General features: G+C 42.5%; 1 protein-coding gene across 5 annotated transcripts in view; it reads left to right on the forward strand.

Annotated features, from left to right (window-relative positions):
- Positions 1-13,759, forward strand: part of arhgap17a (Rho GTPase activating protein 17a) — a 215,293-nt gene that overhangs the window by 198,617 nt on the left and 2,917 nt on the right. For 3 of the 5 annotated variants that reach the window (XM_078558486.1, XM_078558483.1, XM_078558487.1), the window contains 2 exons: positions 2,059-2,228; positions 7,568-8,215. In XM_078558486.1, coding sequence (XP_078414612.1) covers positions 2,059-2,228; positions 7,568-8,215 — 818 coding nt within the window. Of the gene's footprint in view, positions 1-2,058; positions 2,229-7,567; positions 8,216-9,876; positions 9,902-13,759 lie in introns of all 5 variants that reach the window. The other 2 variants (XM_078558484.1, XM_078558485.1) reach the window with 1 other exon arrangement.

The following is a 13,759-nucleotide window of genomic DNA, read 5'->3' on the forward strand; positions in this document are numbered from 1 at the left end:
CCTGGCTGAAAATGCAGAGCATGTAAGTAGGCCAATTATGCTGGGACCAGAAGAATCCCTGAATTGGAGTGTTTCAGCCATGAACCTAGTCTAGAGCATTTCTGTGGGCCCCACTTCTGTCCCTCCAACGCAGTGTCTTCCTGACAACAGATGGTGTCGTCTGCTGGTCCCATCTGGCTGATCTTTTCTTTTAATGCATCAAGGAGAGGCAGGGGGAGCAACTATAGCATTCCCCAAATGGAATCCTTGTGGTTATTTCTTTGAGAAAGTAACTTGGCCTAATCAGATGCCACACCCATTTCCTGTCCTTTCACATGTACAGCAGGCTGAGCCAATATCTTTTAAAGAAACATGAACATTCCAGATGATATTTAAATGGAATTTACAGATATTTGACCGTTGTACAACTATGCCATGCTCATGCAAGAGTTCTAGCAACTGTGTTGAAGGCGTGTTTCAATTTAAGTTTTTTCAATTTCCGGCACTGGGTAAAATAGGTGTGTTTTCTCTTGAGTTACTGGTTGTGGAGACGTGAGTCATCCAACTACAGGAATTCTTTAGGTATTTTTAAACGGTTAAAGGGTTCACCTGAATGTGACAATACCAGCAATACTTAAAGAAATACACAAATGGTAGATTTCCTGTCTAAACTGCACTGTTTTAATGATTTACATCTCCATCCCATCACACGAACAAAGTTTCCTATGGTATGGATTGGGTTAAGAAGAGTTTACCCATTTAGTATATGAGTGTTTTCTATTTCTAATCAAGCCAAACTTTGTGGCTTTCCCTCAGCACTTCAGCTGTGTTCTGAGTTTGGCAGTAGCCTTGTTTGTTGCTTCCCAGAGTTGTGCATCAACATGTTCTGCCTTGCTCTAGTTTCACTGCAAAGTATATTCTAACCCTCGGCACAAATTTACAGAAACTGGCTATACCAGTGTTACTGGTTAGACCAGCTATGTTTGCTTTGAAAGTTGAAGATGTGCTAAAGGGGTGGGGGGTGGTTGTTTTGTAGATTTCATGGAGGGGGTAGACTAGGGTGTGGCTCGTTTCAAAGAAGGTTGGAGCTGCTAACATTGGGGAATGATAAAGTGAAATCAGAGACAGATTACAGATCTGATGAAAAAGTTGATTTTCTTTGAGCGAGATTCATTACAATAGATTTTGAAACCAAATTGAATAAGATATGTCTGGGCTGACTTCTGTAACCTTTGTGAAAGGTGTAGTATATAAGTTTGGCTAGAAACCACTCTAAACGCCACTAAAGTTACACTCAAAAAAAAATCACTGACTATATTTTACCTGTTTTTTTTTCCTTTTGGTCCGCTAGATTGGACTTCTGCAACTTAGTCAAACAGAGATGTTTACAACCCATTCCTCCCTTTCCTGCCCTCTTTTTCTTCTAGTCTTCTCACAATGTCTACCCCTGCATTGTAGCTGGCAAAGATCTTTAATGTCTTTAATCAGACTCTAGCACATTAGTTACTGAATCACCATGTTAGTGATAGATTAGGGAAAATGATTTCAGGGATAAAAGCAAAATACTGCGAATGCTGGAAATCTAGAACAAAAACAAAATTACCTGGAAAAACTCAGCAGGTCTGACAGCATCTGCGGAGAGGGATACAGTTGACGTTTTGAGTCCGTATGACCCTTCATCAGAACTAAGACATATAGAAAATTCAGGGAATTGCTTTTGTCTCACTCACACCATCAGTTATAGCACTGCTGAACTGTACCTGATAGGATTTGATGAGGCAACTCTCCGAGAAGTTTAATTTTCTAGTTATTTTCAATACTAATTTGTCTTAATCTCTCTCTTTTCACTTTCACTGATGTTTAAAAGTGATTTTATTTAGTTTAAAAGTGATTTTATTTAGTTCAAACAGTTGTGGGATCCAGCAACTTCAAGTATTTCAGCACCTTGAATTAATTCTAGTGGATAATTAAAATAGACAAGCGTCTGAATCAAACAGCTTTGAATCTTTTGTGGAATGTTGCATTTTATAGAATTCACATTCTCTTCAGATCTTATATCAATAATCCTTTTTCCTTCAGCCTTTCAAAGTCCAAAGACGTTGCTAGCACTCCGCCGCCTGTGAGAAATGATGCTAGCACAGCCAGTGGAGGACAGAACCCATCACAACCAACTGGTATAGGGCCCAATCAGCTTAATGTTGCTGCAGGACCAAGCACAACTGGTCCTAGTCCACATGTAATCAGAAGAGGTGAGTTTTCATTGCAGATGGCTAGCATCTAGAACTGTGTCTAAGACCATCTCCTATGTTTGAGATCATGTAATGTGGATGATTTTTTTTTCTTAAAAGTTTAAGATTTCACCGCTGGGGAATGGCACATTTGCCACAGCTTTGTTAAGATACTGAATGAGACAAAAAAAAGTAGAGGATGTACTAGCGAGGCTGGCAATAATTAAAATGCTATCTCAGTTGTTCCGACGGAATGCCTCCTAGGTCGCCGAAAGAAATATAGTCATAGAGTCATCGCTTCACAGGAGGTGGTAATTTGACCCATTGAGTTTATGCCTGCACTCGGTAGTGTAATCCAGTCATTCCCCATTTCCTCCCCATAGCCCTGGAAGTCATTCCAGAATTAAGGATGAAACTATTGAAGGCGTTGGCCACGATCCTCTTTGTTACTGGGGTAATGCCAGAGGACTGGAGGATTGCAATATTACACCCCTGTTTAAAAATAAGGGAGAATATTAAACCTAGCAATTACTGGCCAGTCAGTTTAATACTGATGGTGGGGAGCTTTTAGAAAATCAACAGCCATTTGGACAATGTAATGTATCTAGGTTTGCTGGTGATACAAAGCGAAGTGGGAATATGAAAGTGAGGAAGGCTCAAAGAGACTGTAAAGAGATTCAGGCAGTTTAAGTGAATCAACGACAAGATGGCAGATGGACTATAATGTGGGGAAGTGTGAGGTTATTCACTTTTGTAGTAAGAGTAGAAAAGCAGAATATTTTTTAAAAGGCATGCAACTTTTAAATGTTGGTGTTCAGAGGGACTTGGGTGTATAAGGAACACACAGCATGCAGGTACAGAAAGTAATTAGGAAGGTAAATGGCATGTTGGGCTTTATTGCTAGGAGATTGGAGTAGAACAATAAGCTAGCCTTGCTACAATTGTACAGGTTTGTTAAGACCACATCTGGAGCAGTGTGTGCAGTTTTGGAAGTCTCATGTAAGGAAGGATATACTTGCCTGGAAGTGGTACAGCGAAGTTTACCTAGTGGGACGAGAAGGTTGTGTGAGAGGCTGCATAAATTGGGCCTATCTTATCTAGAGTTTAGAAGAATGAGAGGTGATTTCATTGAAACATCTGAAGGGGATTGACAGGGTAGAGACTCAAAGGTTGTTTCCCCAAACTGGGGAATCTCGAACAAGGGGATACAGCCTCAGAATAAGGAGCTGAACATTTAGGACTGAAATAAGGAAAAATTTCTTCACTCAAAGGTTGTGAATCTTTGTAATTCTCTGTCCCCGAGGGCTGTGGATACTCCATTGTTGAGTATATTTAAAGCTGAGATGGATAGATGTTTGGGGTGTCAGGGGATCGAGGGATATGCGGAGCGGGCAGGTAAGTGGAATTAAGGTAGATCATCAGTCTTGATCACATTGAATGGGGAGCAGGCTCAAAGGGCCTTATGGTCTACTCCTTCTGTTTCTCATGTTCTGATCTAATGTTTCACAGTATTGACTAATAAAAGAGGACCAGCATAGGTTGGTTAAGGGCAATAAAAACAGAAATATTCAGCACATTAGGCAGCATCCATGGAAAATCAGTTAACAGGCTAAACCTGATGAGGCAGTCAGGGGCAAGGTGTGGAATTTTTGAAAATTGTGCATTGGGTTTATCTCTTTGACATGTTTCTGTTTCCATTTGATCTTGCTGGGGGTGGGTGGGCAGTGGGAACCGGCAACTGGCTCCAAGGAGGCAGGCAGCCTATTAGGTCAATTAAAGCCCCAGTTAGATGACAGCCCTAGAACCCGGTGCCAGCTTCCCAATGTCGGATGACCCCTCCCTGTTGAGGCATATGTGGAGGCAGCCTGTTAATTGGGCACCTCCTGGAAGATTCCAATTGTTGGCGTACCTCTGACCCATACAGGTCAAGGACTTGGAAATTTTTCCAAAGAGCATAAAATTCTGCCCAACTTTTCAGATTGATGACACTTTGTCAGACTTAACTGTTACATCCCCAAGCAAGCAAGGAAAGGTGATAGAAGGGGGTAAATAACCAAAGGGAGGTCTATGATAGGATTGGAAGGCAGGAGAAAATAAGTGACATAAGATATGTCGGTGCAAGGCAAGAGGAAATGATAATGGGACAAGTAAAGAAACAAAAGATGGGTCTAGAGGAGGTGTAAATGTGAAAAGCAGAATTGTCGCCAACAGCTGCCATCCAACAACAAAAAATAGGGGCAGAGGTTATGCTCCAAAATGGTTGAACTCAAATGTTCAGTCTGGAAGGATGTCAAATGCCTTGTTGAAAGATGAGATGCTGTTCCTTGAACTGCATTGGAGCAGTGTATAAGGCTGAAGACAGAAAGATCAGAGTAGGAGTTGGGTGGAGAAATAAAATGGCAGGTGACTGAAAGCTCAGGATCACACGTACTGAACAGAGGTGCTCTGCAAAGCAGTCGCACATTTTACTTTTGCTCTCTTGGGTGTAGAGTGTACTACATCAATGAGTGGTGAATGCGGTACACTAAATTAAAAGTATAAGTAAAATGTTGTTTCACCTGGAAGGAGTGTTTGTGGCCTTGGATGGTAGAGAAGGGAGGAGGTAAAAGGATGTGTTGCATCTCTGCTTGCGTAGAAAGATGCCATAGGAAGTGGTGGGTGTTGGGGCATATTGAGTAGTCAACCGTTGTGTTGTGGAGGGAATGGCCCTTGTGGAATGATGGAAGGGGAGAGAAAGATATGTTTGGTAGTGGCATCCCGATGGAGGTGGCATTAATGACGGAGGAGGATCCGTTGACTTCGAAACTCATAGGGTGGGAGGTGGTGTCAAGGGTAACATTATCGTGGTTCTGAGAAGTGGGGGTGGGGAAAGGGCTGAAAGCTGAGATGCAGAAAATGGAATGGACACATTCCAGATTTTCAGCATCCGCTGTATTCTATTCTTGTATTGGTTCAGGCAAAATTGTGCTTGACTAACTTGATTTCACTTTTTGATGAGTTAACACTGAGGACGGTGAGGGAAGTGCAGTTGAGTATTCGATAAGGTACCACAGATTAGGCTTGTTAGCAAGTTTGAAGTTCATGGAGTAAAAGGGGCAGTAGCAGCATGGTTACAAAATTGGCTAAAGAATAAAATCTAGGGCTGGATTTAATGGAGGCAATGGGGGTCCAGCCGGTAGGAATCCCACATCACCTCTTTCAGGGAAGGCCCACCTAATTAAGTGCCTCAGTCACTTAACTGGGCAGTTGCACATCTTCCACAGGATCAAGGACCCCAGGGGGTGGATGTCTCACCTGCCAAGAGCTGCTGGCCTGTCAGAGACCAGTAGCTCTATTGAACAGCAGTGCCACTGGGTAGGTGGCGGCTGCTGCTGGTATTATACCCACCCGAGGCCTAGTAGATCACAGGCCACACGTGAGTGATGGTGGGAGGGGAGTCAAGATAGGGGGAGGGGTGGACAGGGGGGTCGGCAATATTGGCAGGAGGATGGCTGTCATTGGGCTCCCCTTCCCGATGCTGGGTCCCTAGATCAGACACTTGGTGTCTTTGAATGAGGGACCCCCACACAGGTTTGCTTGTTGTGCTCCCCGCATGGGGAGCCCCTGTCCGCTGCTGGGGTAATACCAGTGGGATGATTAAGTCTTAATCAAGGTGGAAGTGGAAAGGTGACCTCCCGTCTGATTAAATTCCACCCCACACCCGCCACATCGCCGCCATCAAACCCGCCACCGGGGAGGGCATTAAATTACATTCGGGGAGTTATGGTGTATGGCTGTTTTTTGGACTGGAGGAAGGTCTACAGTGGAGTTGCCCAGATTCAGTACTAGGACTACTTCTGTTTTTGATGTACATTACTGACTTGGTGACTTGGACTTGGGGGTAAGGGCATTATTTTAAAATTTGAAGTTGGCACGAAATTTGGAAGTGTAGTAAACAGTGAGCAAGTTAGCAACAGATTTAAAAAGGGCACAGACAGCCTGTAGGAATGAGAGGTGTGTGGCAGATGAAATTCAATACAGAAAAGTGAGGGGATATATTTTAATAGGAAGTATGAAAAGAGACATTATGTTAAATGGTGCAATTTCAAAGGTAATGCAAGAAGACCAGGGGTGTCTGCACAAATCTTCTGGCTAACAAAGGGGTTAATGAAGTATATGGGATCCTGGGCTTTATGAATAGAAGCATGGAGTTGAAAGCCAGAGTTGTACTAAATTTAGATAAAACACTAGTTTTGACCCAGCTGGAGTATTATGTCCATTTCTGAGCAGCACACTTTAGGCAGCATGTGAAGGCTTTGGTGAGGGTGGAGAGGAGGTTTACAAGAATAGTTCTGGGGATGAAGGATTACAGTTACATAGATAGGCTATAGAAGCTGGAATTGTTCCTCTTAGAGCAGAGAAGGATAAGAGATTTGATATAGGTTTTTAAAAACAAGGGTGCATAGAGTAAATAAAGAGGAACTTTCCACTGGCTGAGGGGATACAAACCAGAGGGCACAGATTTAATGTGATAGCAAAAGAACCAGAGGTACCATGAGGAATAACTTTGTTATGCAATGAGTAGTTAGAATTTGGAATTCATTACTCAATAGGGTGGTGGATACAGATTCAATGGTAGCCTTCAGAAGGAAATTGGATAAATACTTGGAAGGTGAAAAAATTGCAGGGCTGTAGAGGAAGAAAATGGGGGGATGAGGGGAGCGGGGTTGGTGGTGGGATTGCTCATCATCAAAATTGCTGGCACAGACCAGTTAGGTTGAATAACTGACTCCTGTGCTGTACTGTTCTATGATTAAGAAATCCCAGATCAAGTATTAGCACCTCCTTAGAATACTCTAAAACAATCAAAATGTCCTATGCTTCCTTCATAGCCCTGTAATTTCCTTTGTTTCAGATGTTTACCTACTCTTCCTTTAAAAGATTTAATGGCCTCTACCTCATATACTCAACCCTTAAATTTCTCTGCTGCATTGGAAGAGGCCCTAACTTTTTTTCCTTTTTCTTTTTCTTCCTTTTTCTTTCTTTCAAAGTATCAGAAGGGTGCTCAAGTAGATCCATGTAAGACAGTTAAGGGAATGGATAAAAGTAAATCATGAATTTTATTTAAGTTAAATTGCAATATTGAGAAACCAACTTATATTAGTAAATGGTAAATTTAGGACTGATATCAGAAATTTTTTCAGCGTACATAATAGTGAACTAATGGAATGGATGGTGGTGTGGATAACTTAGGAATCATTAAGGAAACAATTGGATGCTACAATTGTGGGGCTTCAGAGTTTTTCGGAGGAGATGAAGTTAGCTTGTGATCTTGTGTCTTCAATGTTCAAACTAACTGAAATTATATTTTTCCCTTTAAGCAACAAAAAAGCCTGCTCCTGCTCCTCCAAAACCTTCAAATCCACCTCCTGGGCAACCTGTGGGTCATGGAACAAACCAGCCTGCTAACCAAGTTTCTTCACATTCACCAAAGCAGCCTAACCAAGCTGCCAGTCCATCTTCGGGTCAGCCTGGAAGCCAGAGTCCTGTTCAATCCCATGGCCAGTCAGTTTCTCAACCTACAATCCAGCCACGCAGGCATTCTAGTAATCAAATGGTTATTCATGCCCCCAGTCACCCCCCACCTCAACCTCCACCACAGCCTATCAATCCATATCCGTGTAAAGCACCTTGTGAGCAATCGATGGATCAGTCGTCCAATAGCCCACCTGGCACACCAACTCCCCCCAATACCCCTCCATTAGGGGCACATAATGTGAGCTTCCACCTAACTCAGCACTCCACATATGCTCAGGGCCCCCCAGCAAATCAGGACCTGCAGTCCCAACATTCGCTTCCCCCACAGTTTGCCACTTTGCCAAGAGCACGACCAGTACCAAAACCAAGAAGTCGACCCAATGTTCCACCACCTCCCCAGCCACCTGTAACAGCTGCTGCAACAAACTGTTCCGCTCCTGCAGAGCATGCATCGTCCAATCTGGCAGCTACGGCTTCAAAAATAGTTACTGGTGAGTATTTTCAAATAACCAGCAGGTTATTTGTCTTCTATGTGTACAAACAGGAAATAGAAATTTAAGCTCATAGTCATTTTGAAGGTTTAATGTTCTAAATGGAAAAGTTATTATTAGGTCAGTTAACAACAGAGGTTCTAGAAGGACCTTTAAACCTTCCTTTTTGACATAACAGATGACATTTAGTGGGAGAAGAAGACACCAAAGCAAAATGCTTTTAAGGAAACATTTCAAGACACGGGCATGTTGCAAGGTAGAAAGGTTTTTGGGGAAAATTCCTGTGAAATAGGAGGGTGGTATATGATTGATCAGACTCCAATAGTTCCAGTGAATGAGAAAGAAGTACTAGGGAATGCGCTTTAAGAGAAGGTGAGGTGTGTGTGAGATGTGTACTGGTGGGAGTCACACCTAGCACAAAGGAAGATGGTTGTAGTTATTGGAAGTCAGTCATCTCAGTCCCAGGACATCAGTGCAAGAGTTCCTCAGGCTAGTGTCCTCAGTCCAACCACCTTCAGCTGCTTCATCAATGACCTTCCTTCCCTCATCCACCATAAGGCCAGAAGTCGGGATTCTCGCTGATGATTGCACAATGTTCACCATTTGCGACTCCTCAGATACTGAAACAGTCCGTGTCAATGTGCAGCGAGACCTGGGCAACATTCAAGCTAGGGCTGATAAGTGGCAAGTAAAATTCATGCCACACAAGTGCTAGGCAATAACCATGTCCAACTAGAGAGAATTGAACCCATCTGCCCATGACATTCAATGGCATTGTCACTGCTGAATCCCCCACTATCAACATTCTGGGGGGGTTACCATTGACCAGAAACTGAACTGGACTGTGGCTCCATGAGCAGGTCAGAGGCAGGGAATTCTGTGGCGAGTAACTCACCTCCTTTCTCCCCAAACCCTGTCCACCATCTACAAGGCACAAGTCAGGAGTGTGATGGAATACTCTACACTTGCCTATATTAGTGCAGCTCCAACAACACTCAAGAAACTCTACACCATCCAGGACAAAGCAGCCCGCTTGATTGGCACCCCATCCACCACCTTAAACATTCACTCCCTCCACCACCGATGCACAGTTGCAACAGTGTGTACCATCCACAAGATGCACTGCAGCAACTCACCAAGGCTCCTTTGACAGCACCTTCTGAATCCATGACCTCAACCACCTAGAAGGACAAGGGAAGCAATGCATGGGAATGCCATTACCTCTGAGTTCCCCTCCAAGCCACACATCATCCTGACTTGGAACTATATTCCTTCATTGTTGCTGTGTCAAAATCCTGGAACTCCCTCCCTAACAGCACTGTGACTGTACCTACACCACATGGACTGCAGTGGTTCAAGAAGGTGGCTCACTAACACTTTAAGGGCAATTAGGGATGGGCAACAAATGCTGGTTTAACCCAGCAATGCCCATACCCTGTGAAAGAATTAAAATTAACTTGTTCAAATAAGGGGCACTCTACCTAAAGAGGTTGTACAGATTCAAGTTTGCATTTTTATACTCCGGAAATTAAAACTAGAATTTAACTTTTTAAACATTAGAAATTATTCTCTCAAGAATATTCTTTCCCAGGTATGATTGAGTTGATTAAAACAGTGGATTAATTTGTCACTAATAATTTTACCTGCCAATGCCTTCACAGGTTTGGGAGGAGACTCTGCGTCGAGGTTGGTAGATTTCAAACCCTTTGCACTAGCAACTAGTCCTGCTGTTGCTCGCTGGGCAATGCTTTGTCAAAGTTGTGTCTGATGTGCTTTTGATTCATGCTAAAATTAGCGCCTGGTTATTTATTTTTTTGCAGCATTTGTGTACAAAGTAATGTTCAACACTTGGAGATTAAGCTCCCCAGCGTTCGTACTCTTTCTTCCCTTTAGAATAACTTCACATGAGACAAGGCTTGTTTTTGTGGCTCTTGACATGAATGACAATGTTTAGTGCTGATTTACTTTATAGCAGAACCCTTTCACTAAGCAACCCCATGAAGAAACAACATTGCCATTGTATATAAGTGGAGTGAACTGTACATTGGGGAGAGCAGAGGAAAGTGAAATCATACGACCCTTCCCCAAAAAAACAAAAGCCTATAACTAAAAAAAATCTTTTGTATTGTAGCCTAGAACTCTGGAGATGTCATATTTTGTTGTGTGAAAGTGACCATCATGTAATGGAGAGCCCACTAGAATATGAAATCAATGTCATAACAGAGTCTTATGATAGAGTTGGACTTATAGTGCAGTGTCATCGTAACAGTGTCACAGAGGTCTTATTTTCCCATCTCCTTTCTTTCCCCCATATGCCTACCCCACACCAAACTACACACTGCTGATCAGCTCTGTACAAGAATAGGTTATGGTATGATAGAGGCAGACTGAGAAAGTCCCAGCTTCACTCTCGGGCAAGTTTACACGTAGTCTGTCTCAACTGGGTGGCAGCGCAAGATTCAAACGGTTTTCCTACGGAATGCAGTATTGTGAATCCTGTTAAAAATTTGCATTTGTACACGAGGAGGAGGCTGGGTTCAACATTATAACGCCACAGATGAAGAATAGCTACTTGGGCAAACTAGCAGTGTCAATACTAAAGAACTAAAGCAAAGCTCAGAACTTTGAAGACAAGCCCACAGTTTGCATTTATATAAAAACAGAAAATCTCAGCAGACCTGGCAGCAAATGTGGAGAGAGAAACAGAGTTAACCTTTCATATGACTCCTCTTCAGAGCTCTAAGGTGAGGTGAAAGTGACTGCTTGACATCAAGGCAGCATTTGACCAAGTGTGGCATCGAGGAACTCTAGCAAAACTGGAGTCGATAGAAATCAGGAGAAAACTCTGCTGGTTGGAGTCATACCTAGCACAAAGGAAGATGGTTGTGGTTGTTGGAGTTCAATCATCTCAGTCCTAGGACATCACATGCAGGAGTTCCTCAGGGTAGTGTCCTAGGCTCATCCACCTTCAGCTGCTTCATCAATGACCTTCCTTCCATCATAAGGTCAGAAGTGGGTCTGTTTACTGATAATTGCATAATGCTCAGCATCATTCACAACTCCTCAGATACTGAAGCAGTCCATATCCTATTGCAGCAAGACCTGGACGATATCCAGGCTTGGGCTGACAAATGGAAAGTAACATTCACACCACACAAGTGCCAGGCAATGACTATCTACAACAAGAGATAATCTAACCCTCACCCCTTGACATTCAATGGTATTACCATCACCGAATCCCCCACTATCAACATCCTGGGGGTTACCATTGACCAGAAACTCAACTGAACTAGCCATATAAATACTGTGGCTACAAGAGCAGGTCAAAGGCTAGGCATCCAATGGTGAGTAACTCACCTCCTGACTCCCCAAAACCTGTCCGCCATCTACAAGGCACAAGTCAGGCATGTGACAGAATACTCTCCACTTACCTGGATGAGTGAATCTCCAACGCTCAAGAAGCTTGACACCATCCAGGACAAAGCAGCCCGCTTGATTGGCACCCCATCCACAAACTTCCAGCCCCTCCACCACCGATTCGCAATGGCAGCAGTTTGTGCCATCTACAAGATGCACTGCAGGAACTTACCAAGAATCCTTATGCAGCACCTTCCAAACCCATGACCACCAGCATCTAGAAGGACAAGGCAGCAGATGCATTGGGAACACCACCACTTGCAAGTTCCCCTCCAAGCCACTCAGCATCCTGACTTGGGAATATATCACCGTTCCTTCACTGTCACTGGGTCAAAATCTTGGAACTCCTTCCCTAACAGCACTGTGGGTGTACCTACACCACATGGACTACAGCGGTTCAGGAAGGCAGATCACCACCACCTACTCTAGGGCAATTGGGATGGCCAATAAATGCTGGCTCAGTCAGCAATGCCCACTTCCTGTGAATGAATTTTTTTTAAAAAAGTCAGCAAGGGTGTGATGTATGAGTGGCACTTGGTGCAGGATAGTATTCGAGGATGAGGAGAAAATGGCTGTTACAGAATGAAGGTTACAGCACAGTGTTGAGGCAGTTGATTCACAAGGACATAATATAGTGAAAGGAGGAAAGACTTGCATTTTTATAATGCCTTTCACAACCTTAGGATACCCTAAAGTGCTTTCCAGATAATTAAGTACTTTTTGAAGTGTAGTCACCTTTGTAATATAGTGTTGTAATGATACATTTCAATTGAATTTGCAAACTTAGATTCTTTCTCTGAAAGTCCTATGTATTGCATTTATATCCCTGTATTGAACTAATCTAGAATTCCTACCCCGCCCTAACCACGGATATGCTAGTCTGAGTAATGGTCTTTGGATTGAATGGGCAGCAATGCCAGCTCTGTGGGAGCCTGAAGAGATATGTGGTGCATTCTGAGCTGCTTGTAATTATAGTAATGTTCAACATATTTGCATGAAAATGTTAGAGCATGTTCTAATGTTAATTGGTTCCCCTTATCTTAATGTAGAATAATAGTGCAATCCTCTGCTTCCTTTGGGCATGTGACCTTGCCAGCATTTTGTGTACCTTTAGCTTTAGTTGAACTGAATAGTTTCTGTGACTGGATACTGTTATATTTACTGTTTGGCAATAAACTCATCTGATAGAAATAGTTCTGCCAAATGAAAACAAATCCAGTTAGCTTGTTTAAGAAAGCTTTAACTTTAAAATTTTTAACATTTTTGTTAAAATGTTAGTTTAAAGGCTCTTTAATAATTAATGTGGGAGGATAATAGATCAGAGAATTGTGGACGTTTCAAAACTTCAGTTTCCCCCAGCACTAAGTCAACGGGTGTTCTGGGCCAGCAGATTCCCAGTGGCTTATACTCATCTTTCCTTAAATGTTTTAGTCATTGAGGGCTCATTCTATATTCAGTTTATTAGCTTCCCCCACATGAGATGAGATATTATTATGAGGCTTTATGATTACCTCTCAGATTAGTTATATCTGCCCTATGGTGATTTTATTTAGGCACACTAGATCACAATAGGAATCAACCTGCTCATTTTTCTGACTGTTGAGCCTCAATTTGATCAAAATGAACCCTCGAGAATCGTATTTGACTGTTCTGGGCGTCCTGGTTTTCAAATGTGGGGCCTGAACAGCTCAGTAAAGAAAGAAAATAAAACATTTTAAACTTAACAATAGAAATAAAGAAAAGCTACATTCGGTAGTTATAAATAAAGCTAAAATGATAGAAAAATAAACTGGGAGGGAAGACAAGCTAAGCAGATTGTTTAAGATATATTTATTTAACATTATAGCCAAGTGCTTATTTTTCCATTTTAGGGTCAAAATTGATGATAAAAGACACAACTGCTTTGCTTTTGCCTGAATTCCGGTCAAACTGTCGAACAAAATCAGCTGCTAACAAGTATCTGCTTTCTATTGTCAAAAAATAAAGCAGAATATTTGAAGCAAATAAAATCCTGTAAATAAATGTTCACAGTTCCCTTCACAAAGTATAATTCTAGAAAGAAGTTTGCATGCATTATTATCTGCATGGTCAATGTCTATTCACTCATGAAACTTTGATCAGCTGCAC

This window comes from Cetorhinus maximus, chromosome 15 (assembly GCF_964194155.1).
Source record: "Cetorhinus maximus chromosome 15, sCetMax3.hap1.1, whole genome shotgun sequence".
Classification (NCBI taxonomy): Eukaryota; Metazoa; Chordata; class Chondrichthyes; order Lamniformes; family Cetorhinidae; genus Cetorhinus; species Cetorhinus maximus.